The sequence below is a fragment of the Silene latifolia genome, chromosome 7 (genome assembly GCF_048544455.1).
Source record: "Silene latifolia isolate original U9 population chromosome 7, ASM4854445v1, whole genome shotgun sequence".
NCBI lineage: Eukaryota > Viridiplantae > Streptophyta > Magnoliopsida > Caryophyllales > Caryophyllaceae > Silene > Silene latifolia.
Window position 1 is genome coordinate 14,121,593 of NC_133532.1, and position 17,602 is coordinate 14,139,194.

Consider the following 17,602-nt stretch of genomic DNA (forward strand, 5'->3'; position numbering starts at 1 on the left):
GTTATACTCTAAATTCTCTACTTTCTCTCTCATTTTCTCTCTCACCACCATCGCTTTGACATCTGGAAACAACATTTGCCATTAATGACCGACTACTCCAAGATCCACCACCAGACCCTCAACGTAGTGCTGACCACACCCAACGTACGCCTTGGACCACAACATCTCTCTCAACCTTGTCTCAACAGCTCCCACAACTAATCACCCCCGGCAATTTATATCCTACATCCTCCAACTACCCTACCCCATCTTGCCTCCATCATCCCTTACTTCTCGTATCTCCAGCATAACCACCATGCTGGTCCACCCGACCCATACGTGGCCCTTAACCCGTCTTATAACCTTTTGTGACTCCCCACCCTATTATTACCAACCTATGTGACCCCTCCCCCATCACGACCTCCCACCATCAATACCGGCCATATATTCGCCTTTCAAGTTGCCAATACTAACTTTTTTTATTTTATGTTTTTGTTAATGAGTCATGTTAGAACTTGCCTCTAAACATTATAAATCATTTTGTCATGTAACAAAGTTAATTTGAGATAATTTAAATGGGAAATTGAACAATAAAATTAAAATGGATATAACATTTTTTTTTGCTAACTCTTTGTTTACTCATTACCTTTCAATATCATAAATTCATAATGTATGATATAGTTACCATGAATACCGTCTTCAAATATTCCAGTTACCCAATTTTCTTTTCTATACAAATTATTGTGAGTAAAAAAATCTTTGTTAATCAGTTACTATTTTCTTTAACAAAATGAAGTTGACTTTTATTCCAAATATTTGATTGGACGGGTTAAATTAGGATAGTATCCATTTTTAAAATCTATAAAATACTATTAAAAGGCATCCTAAAAAATGTCAACTAGACAAAGCTACGTAGGATGTGGAAAAGCCACATAGACATTCACATTGCCACCTTGGTTAAGATTGACACACGCCTACCCAACGATTCTCCATGCAGACATCTATATACTATATAGTTAAAAGGCTACTTATACCATTTAATTTTATTTCACATGTCATTTTTAGATTGTTTAATATTAATTAATTTTAATTTATATTGCTTACTTGATTAATGACAATTGACAACATAACATTAACTTATAAAATTAACATTTTAGTTGAATGTTTTGTAATAAAACATGTTAATGAATTGATTAAAGTTTTTCATAGTTTTTTTAAAATTTATTTTCATATGATGAAATATTGGTTGAAAATGTTGTATATTTTTCTTTTTTTTGGTAAAAAATTAAACTTAATTTTCCTAAATTGTACCACTTGTCAATTTTAATTATAAATTATGACATTTATTAACATGTTTTTATTACAAAATTCAATTAAAATGTCAATATTGATTATAAATTAGGCTAAATCATCAATTACTCCCTTTTATAGTACACTTTTTCAAAATTACTCCCTTTTATAAAAAATTTTAAAAATTACACCCAAAAAATTGCTGAAATTTTTAAATTGCTCCCAAATCCCTATTTTTGTACATTTAGGACGAAAATGCCCTTGATTCGCAGAATTGGGTCATTTTGTTTGCTTCATATCTGGAGTTTTACATAGACAAAAATTACGTTCTTTATACGGATAGAATCTTGAAGAAGTCTACTTTCCAATGGCGTTGGAATCAATAAGTTTTACCGTGTGAATTTTGCCCAACAAGCCTTCAAAGACTGATACGATTTTAAGACAGATTTGCGTCTTTCCACGAGAATTGCGATTCCCGACAAACTACAAATCTACCTTACCAATTCGGAAACTAGACTCAAAGGGCTACAACCATGTGAAAGGGCGTTTACATTAAATCAAAATAACACCATGAAAATGGCTCCTCAATATCAGACACGAATCTGGAAAAACAGGGAATTTCAGTCTTAAAATCGTATCAGTCTTTGAAGGCTTGTTGGGCAAAATTCACACGGTAAAACTTATTGATTCCAACGCCATTGGAAAGTAGACTTCTTCAAGATTCTATCCGTATAAAGAACGTAATTTTTGTCTATGTAAAACTCCAGATATGAAGCAAACAAAATGACCCAATTTTGCGAATCAAGGGCATTTTCGTCCTAAATGTACAAAAATAGGGATTTGGGAGCAATTTAAAAATTTCAGCAATTTTTTGGGTGTAATTTTTAAATTTTTTTATAAAAGGGAGTAATTTTGAAAAAGTGTACTATAAAAGGGAGTAATTGATGATTTAGCCTATAAATTATAAAGTTTTGATGTAAATTTTTAAGGGTTACATGTGAAATTAAATTAAATGGTATTAGTCGATGTCTACATGACATTTATAATCCTAGGTGGCTTTTAGTCGATGACTACGTGACATTTAATAGGTGTTTCAAGTGGACTTTTAATAAAAATTTATAGATTAGAGTGACACGTGGATTAAGATGTGATATTGCAAATGCATACGTGGCTTTTTCTTATCTTACGTGGCATTGTCTGCGTGGCCTTTTGAGGTTAACTTTTTAATAAAATTTTATAGATTATAAAATTTATTAACATGTTTTATTACAAAAATTTCAATTAAAATGTCAATATTAATTATAAGTTATGAAATTTGATTTAAATTTGTAAGAGTTATACGAGTATAAATTTTAGAAAACAATATATTTAATATACAAATTTAATTTAAGAATAATGATGATATCCTTTAATATTATAGATATAAGTGAATTAAATTAATTTATAGATAAATGATATAAATTAATATCATGTAATAATAAATTGATAATCCATGTCACATTATTTCGCTATGTCACATTAAAAATATGCAACATCACATTTAAATATGCCACGTCACATTAAATTTTAATCTAGGTGACTTTTTGGATCCTAAATGGCTTTGTCTATGTGGCATTTATTTGTCATTTTAGGGTAACCTTTTAATTATATTTTATAGATAGTTTATACTCACTAATACTCCATTTAATAATTATTACTCATGAACTTCCAAATTACAAACTATATTTCATGGTTGAATTAAAAAATTCCAAAAAAAAAGGTGTAACTTACCAAAATTCACATCAAAATTTCTTAATTTACAATTAAATTCCCATTTTACCATAAAAAATGTTAGTGAATCGATTAACATTTTTTATAGTAATATAGCTCATAAAATTTATACATTTATTTATTTATTTAAAATTACACAAACTTGAAAAGAAAAACAAATGAGTAGCTTAATCATATTCTTAAACGTACCACATAACTGTTAAGCTAAGTAAGGAGATGCATTGGATTGCTGGCCGTAGAGCTTGCAAACATTGGAAGGCCAAATGGTACTCTAGTTGTTTGGGTGCTGCTGTCTACTGCCTTTGGGAGGAGCGTAATTCAAGAATTTTTTCTGGACAGGAGCATCAGTTTGATTATGTGGTAAAACGTATTCAATATTTAGTGAAAATTAGATTATTATATGTAACTCACCCCTCTAAAGAGGGTGAGATTGTAGAAGCTCTAGATGGATGTTAGTTGAGGAAACTTTTGGTTCTCCTTTTGTAAGATTGGCCATTTATTCCCTATATGGATGAATAAAAAGGCTTGCTCTTCTTGCAAAAAAAAAAAAAAAAATATTCTTAAATGTAAAATTTATGGCATTTTATATTCAACCATTATTTAAGTTCAACCATGATAAATTTCATAAAAGTACAATGATTTTTTTAAAGGCATCGTCGAATTTTGTCACAAGTCCCTTTTAATTCCCTACCCTAGTCTAACTCTTACTCCATTTAACTCTCATACTAATTTTGCAATAATTCCTACCATCATAAAGATTATATAAAGCACCCCATTATATACAACCCTTTGAATGCTTTTGTTTTTTCCTAATTAATATTTATGTCATTTTAAGTTTGTAACACTAATTTTAGTATACATCATTTAACTTCCAAATTAGCATTATTTAGCCTCTCATATTTAAAATCGTCTCATTTGTTTTCCTCCAAAACAATCATTTTGGGGTGGTAAAATTTTTTAGTATTTTCTTTAACTTGAATTTGGAATGACGAATTACTAATTTGTGTATTGTTTTTTGTTGTACTTTTTTTTTTGTGGTGAAGTCGTATGATTAATGGCTAACTCTTGATGCCATGCACACTCCACAGATAAATTCACTTTTTATACAACTAACAAGTTCAATATTTCAATTTGGTTTTAAAGTTTTATAATTCGTACATAATCAAATTCTAAAATTTATGAATTTTTATTAGATAATGATCAAAATTAAAGAATAGGAATATATATCAATGATGAAATAAATTTCGATTTCATTTGATATTCACAAAAAAAATCAACTATCTAAATTTCTAATTTTACTAGAGATAACCCGTGATTTCCACGGGTAACAAAACTAGTTTAATAATTATTTTGCCATTTTTTGAGCATGAGAATATCTTGTATATCTTTCCATATTAAGCCTAAGGGCACACATACATTAGAAAGTCGTTAATATAATACTCCCTACCATCCACTCTTTTCTTCCCATTTGAAGTGGGTACGGATATTAAGGGTGGGGAATATAATATTGATAAAGATATGAGTGGGGTTTGGTAATTGGAGAAATGTATAAATAATTAGGATTAAATATTAATAAAAGAGATGAGTGGGGTTTGGTTATTGGAGAGATGTAGGAATAATTAGAATTAAATATTAATAAAGGATATAGTGGGGTTTGATGAGTGGAGAGAGGTAGGAGTATAATATTAATAAAAACCTTCTCAAAAAGGAAAGGGGAAGAAAACCTGAATAATCCGTTTTAGGAAATAGGGAAGAAAAGAGTGGATGGGAGGGAATTTATGATGGTATATGATAAAGAATGAGAGAAATTCTTGGGTACACCAGGTGTACTACGTCATCGTACACCTTAACCATTAAGATTATTAGGATTACTTACCCTCTCCATAAATAATAAAGTAAAATCTAAGTGGAATATTATTAAAGGTTTATCATTGATTAGAGGGTGTACGTAATCTTGTACACCCAGTGTATTCAAGAATCTTTCATAGGATGATTACAAATTTGTCTATTTTTCTAAAGAATTGTATTTTGGAGATTATAAACAGGAAAAGTAGTATATCTTTTTTTTTTTTGGCTGCTGTAAAGAGAACATACTACAATCCCAATTTAGCCCGAGCTAGGTTATGGGCAACCTTATTAAGATGACGCGGTACGAAACTAAAGCAAATACAATGAAACAACAAGAGGTCCGACTCAATATCAAGCAAAATCCCCTTAACCAAGTGGTGCAGAGACTCCACTCTAGCAAGTTGAAGAAGTAGTTGAAGACAATCAGAGGATAAGTCCAAGTGAAGCAAATTACTTCTAGCAGCCCATCTCAAAGCTTCCCTAATGCCAATCGCTTCAGCTTATAATGCAGATTCAGCATCAAAACTTATGGCAAAAGTCCCATAACATTCCCCATTAGGTGCATAGACAATCCAACCTGCAGAAGCATGAAAAGAACTTACCCAACTCGCATCAACTTTAACTCGGAAAGGAGCATAAGTTCCTTTTTCTCCCACCAAAAAGAACGGAAAATGATTACTAATCTGATTCCTCAAAGTGCCCAACGGATCGTAACAGACAGCCCCCAAAGCCGAGACTGCAGAAGCAAGCCGTGACTCCGCTTCCAAAGCCACATTAGTAGAATTCGAAAGAAATGCAAAGAAGTACTCAGGCGAAAAGGACTTTCCTGAGAACACAATTTCATTCCTGATGCGCCATAGACTCCACCGAACAGAAAGGAACCGAATGACGGTATTAGATGAATCCTCCTTGTGTAGAAAAAATTTATCCAATTTTTAATCCAATCACGTAACCAAACCGACGTAGAAAACTCAGTAGAAATACCAATCGAGGAACACGCCCAAATACGCTTAACCAAAAAAAATCCCTAAAAAGGTGCTCTAAAGTCTCCACCATACCATCCTCCCCACACCAAGGACACACCGACCCAATGATGAGATTCCGTTTAACAAATTCAGCTCCCACCGAAAGTGAATCCGTCAAAATTCGCCAAACAAGAATCTTCCAAACATGCGGACCTGGTAAGCGCCATAACCGTTTTTTACAAAAAGCCTTAGTAGAAGCATCAATTCTACTCTCATCCTTAGACGAACTATGAACACGTAGATAAGAAGCAAGACAGACCGCGTAACCGCTTTTGACCGAGTAGATCCCCGAAGAAGTAAGCTTCCAGAAAAAACAATCATCAACAGCAGTTTTACAAATAGGCATGGCACAAATCCGACGAGCCCACTCGGGTTCAAACAAATCAAATATAAGCTCATGATTCCAACACAACGAAGGAGTAAGAAGATCCTTAACCGTAAAATTCGACATAGAGTCTGGCGGCGGAAATCCCAATCTCGTCTTTTGAGGCGGTACCTCACCACCAACCCATCCACACTTCCATATACGCAGCATTGAATTGACACCAGGTTTCCAGCCCAAGTGAGCCAAAAGCAACTCCATACCAAAAGATAAACTCTTGCAACCCCAAGTTTGATACGGGCAAGACTTTAAAGACCCAGGCATCACAAGATCATTATTGCAAATAAGCTTGTCATAAAAAACTCGACTTACCAAAGAGTCTTTCATAGACAGGACTTTCCAAGCTAACTTACCTAACAGAGCCTGATTCATACATTGAATATTTCGAATTCCAAGGCCACCTTCCGACTTTGGAAGGCTAATAAAATTCTTACTACACCAATGGATCGTGGACCTTAATCTCGTTCCAGCCCACCAAAAATGTGACAATAAGGAGTTAATCTTATTTGCCACACTTACCGGTATTTTAAATACCGATAGGACATAATTCGATAAAGCAGACAAAACAGAAGAGATCAAAGTCAACCTTCCCGCAGGTGAGAGAAAGATAGCATTCCAAGACGAAATACGGCGTCGCACCTTTTCAATGAGCACATTGAAAATCTCCTTTTTAGACGAACCAAAATCAGTATCGATACCCAAATATCGACCAATACCCTTATTCTCTGAAATATGTAAAACCCTCAGACCTTCCCGCACAGAGCGCATCGTGGTGCTTGGATTGAACAGAATACCAGATTTAGACTCATTCATAATCTGACCCGAAGCAGAACATAAATTAGCCAAGATCAGTTTAAGCTTACTGAAAGCCTCCTCTTTATCTTGAAGAAAGAAAATAGAATCATCCGCGAATAATAAATGTGAAAGAGAGGGCGCATTTCTTGATAACTTAATACCATAAATAGACCTATTGGCTTCAGCTGCAAGAACATTTTGAGACAGGATTTCCATACATAAGATAAAAAGATACGGCGAAAGCGGATCTCCCTGACGTAAGCCGCAATTAGGCTGAAATTGCTTCAAAGGGGCACCATTAACCAAAACCTCATACGAAACCGTTGTGACAACACTCATAATAAGATTAATCAAACCATTAGGAAACCCGAAACAAATAAGAGTACGGTGTAAAAAATCCCATCGAATACGATCATAAGCCTTACTCATATCCGCTTTAAAAGCAAATCTCCCTTGAGCCCAGGATGAGTGCTTATTAATATTACGAATTGCTTCGTGGGCAAGAAGAACGTTATACCCAATATCCGGCCAAGAACAAAAGCATTTTGGTAATCACCAACCGATAACTCATAACCCTAGACATCCTATTCGTAATGCGGTAGCGTGACCACCTTCATAATAACGTTGCAAAGACTAATAGGTCTGAAATCCTCCACCCTTTCAGGACTCTCACATTTCGGAACAAGTGTAATAAAAGTCATGTTAAGTTCTTTTAGAACCACACCACCATTGAGAATATTTAAAACCGCCGCAATAACATCATGTTTCACAAAATGCCAGCATTTCTGAAAAAACAAGGCCGGGAAACCATCGGGTCCCGGGGATTTCAAGGCTCCGAGTTGAAAAACCGCCCGTCTCACATCTTTAGCAGTAAAAGTTTTGGTCAAGAAATCCAAATCATCCTCCTTAACAATAGACCTTACCTGGTGAAAGAGCACGTCATACTCCGCCAACCTTGGAAAATCAACTGAGGACGACGAAGCTATATGAGAATCAGAAGAGGTCGTAGCAGTATCGTCACTAACCGGATTATAAATAGCATAAAAGTGGTTGTAAAAGAGATTCCCAATACAAACCGGATCATAACTCCAATTCCCCAGCGTGTCTTTGATACCAAGAATAAAATTACGACCCGCACGGCCCTTAACCCAATTGAAAAAGAACTTAGTACAAGTATCCCCCTCAACCGCCCAATTCATCTTCGCACGTTGCTTCCAGTACAAAGCCGACGCTCTAGCAAATTCTGTAACCTCATTATTAACCTGAACAGCTAGATCCGAATTTCTCGTATTAATGGCGCAATTCATAGCATCCATAATACGTTCATCAAAACAATCCCACTCCTTACTCCAAGCCTTTCGTTTCTCAATGGACCATTTTCGCAGCAAATTTCGAATAAAAGCTAGCTTCCTTACCAATTTAAACGGAGAAGTGCCTATAAATACGGACTTCCAATTTTTCTGGATTAAAGACAAGCACTCTTCATTATCCAAATTCCAAGATTCAATCTTATACGGCTTCTTACATGAGTTCTTAACAAGGTTAAAGCATAATTCAATGGGAGCGTGATCCGAAATCTGAATGGGCAGGTGTTTAACACCAGTATTAGGGAAAAGATGAAAGCAATCCTTTGAACCATAGGCTTTGTCAATTCTTTCATAAACTCGCTTAAAACCTTTTCTATTATTGCACCACGTGAAACGCGGCCCTCTGAACGGAATATCAACAAGTTCATGTTCAACACGCCAATTATGGAAACTCAATGCCCCCGCGATACTACCCGTCGTCGAACTAAGCTTATCGCAACTAAATTCGACTTGATTAAAGTCTCCAACAATAACAAACGGATATTCTAAGGAAGCTAACCATGAACCCAAAAGTCTAAACACTTGCATACGGAGAGATTGCTCAGGTTCACCATAGAACAACACGAGATACCAAGGTATAGAAGGATTCATTTTATTCAAAAGGATGATGAAGTTATTACATGTAGTTACACAGCTCATCATCAAACCCTTCTTCCAGCCACACCAAAGGCCACCAGCACTACCCGTTGCATTAACACCAACGGACTCAATAAAACCCATACTACGAAACATAGGACTAACAAAGCTTGCATTACATTTTGTCTCACTAAGGAAAATAAAGTCATAATTATTATTACTAGTAAGCGCTCTTAATTTCGGAATTATAGGGGAGAGCGCATTATTTAAGCCCCTACAATTTCAAAGAAGCCCATTCATGGTGAGCAAGGAGGTTGATGTAGGCCAACCTCCGCAACTCCTTCCCCACGAACAGAAGAACTATCACACGAGCTCATATCGTCATCCTCAGCAATTCTGATATGAAAACCAGACCCAGTAGAGACTTTGCCCAGATCCAAAGTACGCACATCTACCATACAAGTTTTTTTAGCCAATTGAGTGAGATAAGCCTTTGCATGACCAATAGAAGGAAGTAAGGCACCCTTAAATTCATCCTTACCAGCTTCAGACCTGCATTTCCTTTTCTTGAAAGGTAACCTGTACTCTGACACACCCCCTGAAACTGAAATACCCACACCTGACCTATCCAAGCACGCACCTGCAGACTGAGATCTCTGAGTCTTACCAACAATAGCAGGAACAACAGCAACACCAGTCAAGGCACACTCATCCACAGCAATAGAAACACAACCCGTTGGTTCTTGTAACACCACACCAGCCTCCTGAACAGGAGCATTACTAACTGGAACCGAACATGAGGCAGTCTGAGTTTTGTCCTTCACAGCAGCTACAGAAGACAATCCCAGGTTCAGAGACAACATAGTATCTACTTCAGATGTTCTTGCCCTCACATCAGCCTCTACAAAAGCCTCATCTCCCTCAGAATCTGAACTATGAAGGGGCCATTCAGGAGTAGAGTAATAAGAGCTCGAAGAATCATCAATATTAATTGTAACATTATTACCAAAATGATCCCCCACCTCATCAGAGGGTCTTTCATCCCCAGGAGAGAACTGATAGAAATTATAAGGGTATACAATAGGCACCCCCTGAGGAGGGGGGTCAAAAGTCTGTCCATAGCCCCTGTCATCATCTTCAATACGTGACCAGTTAAAGTCACTCTCCACACGACTGAGAATAGCCTCCTGAATATGTAGATCACGGTCAAAATGACTCCCAACAGTATGGAAATTACTATAGACAACATATGGATCATTCTCAGGGAACCCTTGACCCAGATTAGACAATGGATCTGGTTCCACAATCCACCCACCAGTGGCGACTCCAGTAACAGTAGCATCTCCAATCTCATCAGAAACACCAACAGCATAACCATTAATAAAACCAGGATCATTAGTTCCCACCCCAGTAACAGGCACACCCCCATTTGCCTCCACCTGCATAGGCACATGAATAGAAGCTGGCATACCATCCAAATTAACCAGCCCATTATTATTTGACACCCCAAGACATTCAGACCCACACTACCAGCTAAACCCATGTCAAAGACAAGCTCATGCAAACCAACAGAATCAGGAACCTCAGGAGCAGGAGTAACATGCATAAGGTCAACAGGTGGGTCCGCATACTTAAAATCACCACCACCCACATTAAACAGGATAGGCCCTGCAAAGGGTTGCGCAGTCACACTAAACCTCATCCCTGGGTGAACCCTCCCCCCCGGAGTAGTCCCAAGCTCAAAATCAATAACTTGCTCATCTTCAAAATTAGCTTCATTCGAAGACACAGAGCCCCCATGCCCACCAAGACGAATGTTAGAAGAAACATACCTAGTAGTAGATGGTGTAGCCCTGAGATCTAGGTTAAACATCATATGATTGCTTTGCGTCTGAAACACAGCAAAACCCTGCTCCTGAGCACGATCAAGGAGGCCATTCACATTTGAAACAATCGAAATAATACTCTCACGACAACATGCAGCAATATGACCAACCTTTCCACAACGAACACAGTACTTAAACACATCTTCATAACGGAACTGGACCCATAAGAGATATCCACCGTCCATAGAGAGAAAAAAAACAGGCGAAAGAGGTTGATTCATCTGAAGACGAGCCTTCACCCTTAAGTAATCCTTATCAGGAACAAGATCAAAGGAATCCACCTCATAATGATGGCTTAAAAGATGGCCTGCCACATTTGCAACCTCATCAGTCAGATACTCGAACGGCAAACCACAAACTCTCACCCAAACATCAGCACAAGGAAACCGAATGGTCCTAGGAATACTATCCGGGAACCACCTAGTAAACACCATGAAAGCCCCAAAGAAAGTAGCATAAGTACGTCTGAGCAGATCCTCCTTATCTTCATCGTCTTCACAGTGTAAAGCATAAAGATCTCCAAGTTTTAAAACCTTAATCGTACCCCTAGTCTTCCATTTACGTTGAATCAAATCATTCAACTTTGGTGCCTTAAAAATACGATAATCAACAAGAAACCCAAGAACACACTGATTCCAAAACTCCCTAGACTTACCAAGAGTAGCAGGATCAAGATTAAACACAGGACCCGACCTTGGAAACCGCCAAGCTCTTGCATGCAAAGGATCATTAGGTTGAAAAGCAGCATTAGGGAAAGGTTGATGGTAAGGCTGTTGGTTAGGCAGAGGATGATGTACATTCGGCATAGCCTGAGAAAAACATTGATTCCCAAACTCAGGCTCCCCTAAGGGAGCACCATTACCAAACTGATTAAAAGAAGACATAAGATCAAACAAAGAAGACGGAAGGAGATGGATGATGCAAGAAACCCCTAAAACCCTCTCTTAAATAGTGAAAAACGAAGCCAAACCCTAGAGTACAAAAGCAAGCTTGTCAGGAACACTCGTATCAACTATTGGAAGAGCGCTTAGAAGCCCTAGGAAAAGCGATAACTGCCAATAAAATTAACGAACTACCAATGATTAAAGTTTCTGACACACGCAAAGAACCCAGAAAACAGTTGGCGTTTCTGGGAAGATGAAAAGACCCAATCCAAGGGAAGAAAAAATAATATTTTAAAGAAGGTGAAAAGAGAAAGCAGTTTTAATCATTAGAAAAAGGAAGAAAAGAGGACTCTCGCTGGGAGAGATAAACTCTCTCTAGAAAGTAGAGAGAAGTGTAAATTTCCAAAGCTAAAAAGTTGTGAAAAGTAGTATATCTATAATCTATGTTTTAGATACAATTTTTTAAGGGAGTTTTATATGCAATTTTTGTTTCACTTTTATTTGACTAGGGGGTTTATTCAATGAAAAAACTTCTTTTATTTTTCTAATAGAAGCGGGAAGCCTATTTTATTTTGGCACATTTATTATGCATCACGTGTACGGTTATTTTGTTCTAAAACACTCGATAATATAGTATTACTCCTAAAAGCCGAAATAATGACACAAAAAAGTATCGCATAACAATGATCCGGAACAAAGTACTTTGAATATCAATATATGTATTAAGTACGAAGTGTGAGATTATAAAACTTCTTAAATTGGCTCATATCAAACCGATATTCATATTAAATTTGAATAAGCTTCCTCCAATTACGTCAACGAGAAACAAACTTGAATTAGATACTTTCTTATCTTAATAAGCTCCATAAGGGGTGCAAAAATGTACTCTCTCCATAAGGAGTAGATGCAACGCTTCCGTGGAAGGAAAATTGCAATTCATGGATTATACAACCAGTTGTATATGTTGTACGAAGTAGAATCTGAGCTTTATGATAAAGTATTTGAGCTTTATATTAAATAATATGAGTTTTATTAGAAAATATTGAACCCATCCATTTACACATTAAAAACGTGAATTTTGAATTAGCTCAGAAAAAATACATATAAACTCGGATTCTTATACCTTGATTGTACAGTGCTTATGGTACAACAGGATGTATAATCCTATTTGTGGAAAAAATGTTTCTTTCATGTATTGATAAAACTAATCATTTTAGTATATAATCACTTATGTCATTTCATCAAAATTAGTTACCTTTTCAGTTAGTTTGCCAAATATTCTTTTATATAACAAGCTACCTTATCAGTTCCTAATTTTCAGCTACCTTATCAGTTATCTTTTCAGGTTGCAGTTATCTTTTTAATTTTCAGTTACCTTTTCAGTTCATTTTACCAAACAAAGCCTTAGTTAGGATGCTTGTGAATACTATAAAACCCTTTGTCAGTTAAATATGTGATGCGGAGGGGGTAAATATTACTCCCTCCCTCTCATTTGTTTATTTACCTTTAAATGCTAACAAATAATTAACAGGTAAACAAATAATTGAGTAATTAGTCTCACTATAGACGGATATATCCGTCTAGAGTAAAAGACGGGTCAAATATGCTTAAAGTGGTGATATTTTTGGGTCCCACCATGCAAGTTGTTTCTTGTCTTATACTTAAAGTGGGTGGATATTTGGCCCGTCGATTACTATAGACGGATATCTCCCGTCTATAATAAGGATTTGTGATAATTGTGATCAAATGAAGTAGATTAAAAATCTTAACAAATGTGTGCAGATTTACTATGAAATCAACTTTATCACTTTATCATTTTGTTTCGTGTAATGTGCAACAATGGTAATAAACTAAAATTACAAAGATTACTTGGAATTTGGAAACTTAATTAAATATGAGCTATTTTCATACTTTGATGCCATTTAAACAATCTGCAATCAATGTAAAAAAACGATTAATTAGGAAAACTATTGATAAAATTGTTCAATTCAAAGTAATTAGTAATCACTTACATAGAGAAATTAATGTACTATTCACCATATGCAAGACCATATAAGAGGAAAGGTTTCATGAAGTTGATTGAAACCCACAAAAATTCGAAGTTGGTTGAAACCCACAAAAATTCACCATCAATGAAAAATTGATTCGAAATTGATTGAAATCAACAAAAACCCACATCAAAAAAGTCCTCAAATCTTATTAAAATCAACAATTTTTATTCCAACTTCAATAACTCCCTTTTTTCTCCCCCAAAATACCCTTTATTTCATATTGCTTGTTATTATAACAATAAACCCAGCAATTCTAGGGATAGAAATTAGGAGGTTAAGGTGAGCACAAATGCACCGCCATTGGAAATTAGGTTAAGGTCTACGATCTTCTTTATAAAACCGCCGATCAATTTATTGTTTCACGTGGTTGGTCTCGGAAGCGTCGTTTGTGCTTGTGATATGCGACTTATTTACACCTCATTTCCCTCTTTCTTTTACGCATTCCGGCTCATAACGAGTCGGTTTCGTGTGCCTTTCCTTGCATTTGTGCCCGATCCCCCGTACTTGTTATTTTGTGTATCCTTTTGTAGGAACCAAGTCGAATATGGAGGAATTTGGGGCAAGAAAGGCATTCTAATGCCTTTACATGAAGAAAAGGGAGACGAAAGATTATGAGGATAATCCTCTGCCGGCAGGCCGGCAGCCGGCCCACCGGCAGGGGATATGGCTATGAGGAGAAAAAGGAGGAAACAAGCTGAGCAAATGTTCTCTGCCGGCAGGCCGGCAGCCGGCCCACCGGCAGGGAACACCATTCCATACTTAGTCAAATTTTTGAAGAAGTTTTTGGCAAAAGAAGTGAGAACGCGCTGCCGGCAGCCGGTCAACCGGCAGAAGGCACCTGACACGAAGAAATGGAAGAAAATCTCAAGAAGAGGAATTCTCTGCCGGCAGGCCGGCAGCCGGCCCACCGGCAGGGAATTACACAACCTCAATTTTCCTCAGTTTTTGATGAACGCGCTGCCGGCACTGGAGGCCGGCAGCCGGCCCGCCGGCACAGAGACACGCAGCACGAGTTTGGGCTTTTTCATTCTTTCCTTCCTTAATCCAATGATACCCTATAAATACCCCCTCCTTAAACCCTTTTGCACACAACCCTAGATCTGAGAAACATTCCATATTTATTGTAATACCTCCTTAATCAAGTTCTAATCTTTCAATAATTATTATTAATATTTAGCAAGAATTAGTTAGTTCTAGTAATAGTCAATTGTTTACACTTGTTTGTTGAAGTTTGTATTGGGGATTTTGAAGGGTTTTCCTTCTTATTAATCAATCAAGCATTCATCTTTCCTTTTGTTGGTATAATTCCTCTCCTTTCTTTTACTTGTTTATCATTTGTTTACATTTTCCTTGTCTTTTGATATTGCTATAACATTCATCATGTCTCCTCCTTGTGTTGTTTGCTTTTCTTCTCTATTTAGCATAATTTCCCTTAACATGAGTGAGTAGATTCCTTCTAGGGTTTAGGGTGATTCTTTATGGAATTTATGGGCATGATTCTTTGAATATTTTGGTCTTTGGTGAAATTGTTTATCTTTCCTATTCATGCACTCAAGGTGTTTGTTGATTTGCTCAAGTGAAAGCTTTTGCCTTTCTTTCATTATTGCTTAATTCTCCCTTGGAATGAAAGTTTTTGGGGGTCTTGATGTATGTCTAGGAGGGGTGTGATACTTAATGAAAATTAGTAGCCACCTTTAAGATAGCCAAGACATTGGTTCTTCATCTTAGGTTAATCTCTCACCATTGACCCTTTTTGATCTTCATGTTTGCCCCTAAACCATATTGATGACCCCGAAAGCCCTAGCTTTTAATTAACCGTATTCATTATCATCAACTTGTTTGTCCTTTGCTCTAGTGATTATAACCAAAACCCTTTCTTTTAATTTTGATTAAACTTGACTCTTAATCGAACTTTGTAGCAACCCCCGCCGTCCTTGAGTTCGACCCCGACTAAATACTACGCTTTTTCGGGTTTTACAAATAGTTTTGGTGTAGGAAGTAGACGACAAATTTCCTATTATCAAATGGCGCCGTTGCCGGGGATGGTATTAGGTTATGCTTAGTTTTATTTAGAGTCTTTGCTTTAATCTTGTCTCAATTGTTAGTTTGCTTTAGTAGTTGATTGTTGTTTGTAGAGTGTGTGTGATTTTTGCCTTTCCCTAGTGTGTAAAAACACTAGGAGACTTACGATTTGTTAAGTGTATGCCTAGAAGGAATCACCAAGCTCTTCTATTCAACTCCGACCCCGAAAGGCTTTTTAGAACCTTGAGGACTAGGACTCTTGAAAGAGTAAGGAATAATTCCACCCAAGCAAACATTGATCAACCAAACTCACACATCCCACAAAATTTTGATACAACAACTACGATTCAACCAAATACCACAATTGAGACTTTAGTAGAGAACCCCTTTCATAACTTCCTTAATTACAATAGTCCACCTCAAACACCACCACATCAAGAACCAAACCACCCACCACAAATGGCTCTTAGAGATCACAACCGGCCTAACCATAATGATTCATGTAATCCCATCAATTTTGGCACCTTGGCCCCAAACAACTTTGAAATGCATCCCGCCCAAGTCGGGTTAGTTGAGAAGGACTTGTTTGGAGGTCATATTGAGGAGGATGCCCATGCTCATCTCCGGAAGTTTAAGAGGAAAGTTTCAATGATGAAGAAGAATGGGGTGTCCGAAGACACCTTGAGAATGATGTTGTTTCCGTTTTCATTGACGGGCAAAGCGGACCGGTGGTTGAACATTCACCCACCGGATACTTTCACTACTTGGGATGACTTAGCCCAAGCATTTATGGCCAAGTACTACCCTTCCTCAAAGACCGCGATGCTCCGCAACGAGATCCATACGTTCCAACAAGAGGATGGGGAGTCCTTAGGTGAGGCTTGGGACCGTTATCAAGATTTGATAGCAAGTTGCCCCCACCATGGAATACCGGAATGGTACATTACTCAAACATTCTTCCAAACTTTACTACCAAGAACTAAGGAGATGGTAAATGCCTCCGCGGGGGGAGGTTTTGACCACTTGAATGATGAAGAGGGCACGACATTGATCAAAAAAATGGTAGACTCGGAGGCAAACTATGGTTCTAGAGGGAACATGCTACGAAGGAACGGGAAATTTCCTAAGGAAAATGCCTCCAACTCCGAGACAAATGCCAAGCTCGACTTGCTCACAAAGCAATTTGAGAAGTTTTCAAAGAATCAAGTGAACCAAGCCGCGACCTCATATGGGCCGCCCATGGAAGAAGTTGCTCAAGTCGCGAGTTGTGAACTTTGTGGAGGAAGTGGTCATACATATGACTTGTGTGGCAACAATTACAATGGTGCCTATGAGGAAAATGCTCAAGAGGTGAACGCTTTTCAAAGCTACAACAACAATCCTAGACCACCAAGGCCTCCTTACAACAACCCGAACACCTACAATCCAAATACCAATTTCTAACACCCCGGGTTAAGGAACCACCCCAACTTTAGTTACAAAAGCACCAATGTTCAAAACCCTCAACATCTCCAACCACAAACCCAAACCAATCCACCCGGTTTTGCTCAACCGAGGGGAATTCTCCCAAACCCAAGAAATAATTTTGGAAATCAAAACCAATGGTCAAGCAACAATCTACCCCAAAACTATGGCAACCAACAACAAGGGCACCAAGAGTTTGATGGAAACCAAAGCAACCAAGGGTTTTATCAAGGGAATCAAGTAAATCAAGCAAATCAAGGATT

General features: G+C 37.2%; 1 protein-coding gene and 1 non-coding gene across 2 annotated transcripts; both read right to left on the bottom strand.

The window, feature by feature from the left end:
• Positions 1-5,387: 5,387 nt before the first annotated feature.
• Positions 5,388-7,518, bottom strand: LOC141589752 (uncharacterized). Its single transcript, XM_074410378.1, has 2 exons — positions 5,872-7,518; positions 5,388-5,795 (listed from the first exon to the last, which is right to left on the bottom strand). The coding sequence occupies exons 1-2, from the start codon at positions 7,516-7,518 to the stop codon at positions 5,388-5,390; spliced, it is 2,055 nt and encodes a 684-aa protein (XP_074266479.1).
• A 9,179-nt stretch (positions 7,519-16,697) lies between these two features.
• Positions 16,698-16,804, bottom strand: LOC141593844 (small nucleolar RNA R71). The gene has a single exon (XR_012521903.1). It is a non-coding gene; the product is annotated as a small nucleolar RNA R71 (small nucleolar RNA).
• Positions 16,805-17,602: the final 798 nt, after the last annotated feature.

What these genes read in the sequence shown, in the direction of transcription:
- LOC141589752 (XM_074410378.1), bottom strand. Translation starts at nt 7,518, where the DNA reads ATGAGTAAGGCTTATGATCGTATTCGATGGGATTTTTTACACCGTACT. An exon ending in TTGGGCGTGTTCCTCGATTG is followed by an intron (nt 5,796 to 5,871) that starts GTATTTCTACTG and finishes TTTCTACACAAG; the next exon opens with GAGGATTCATCTAATACCGT.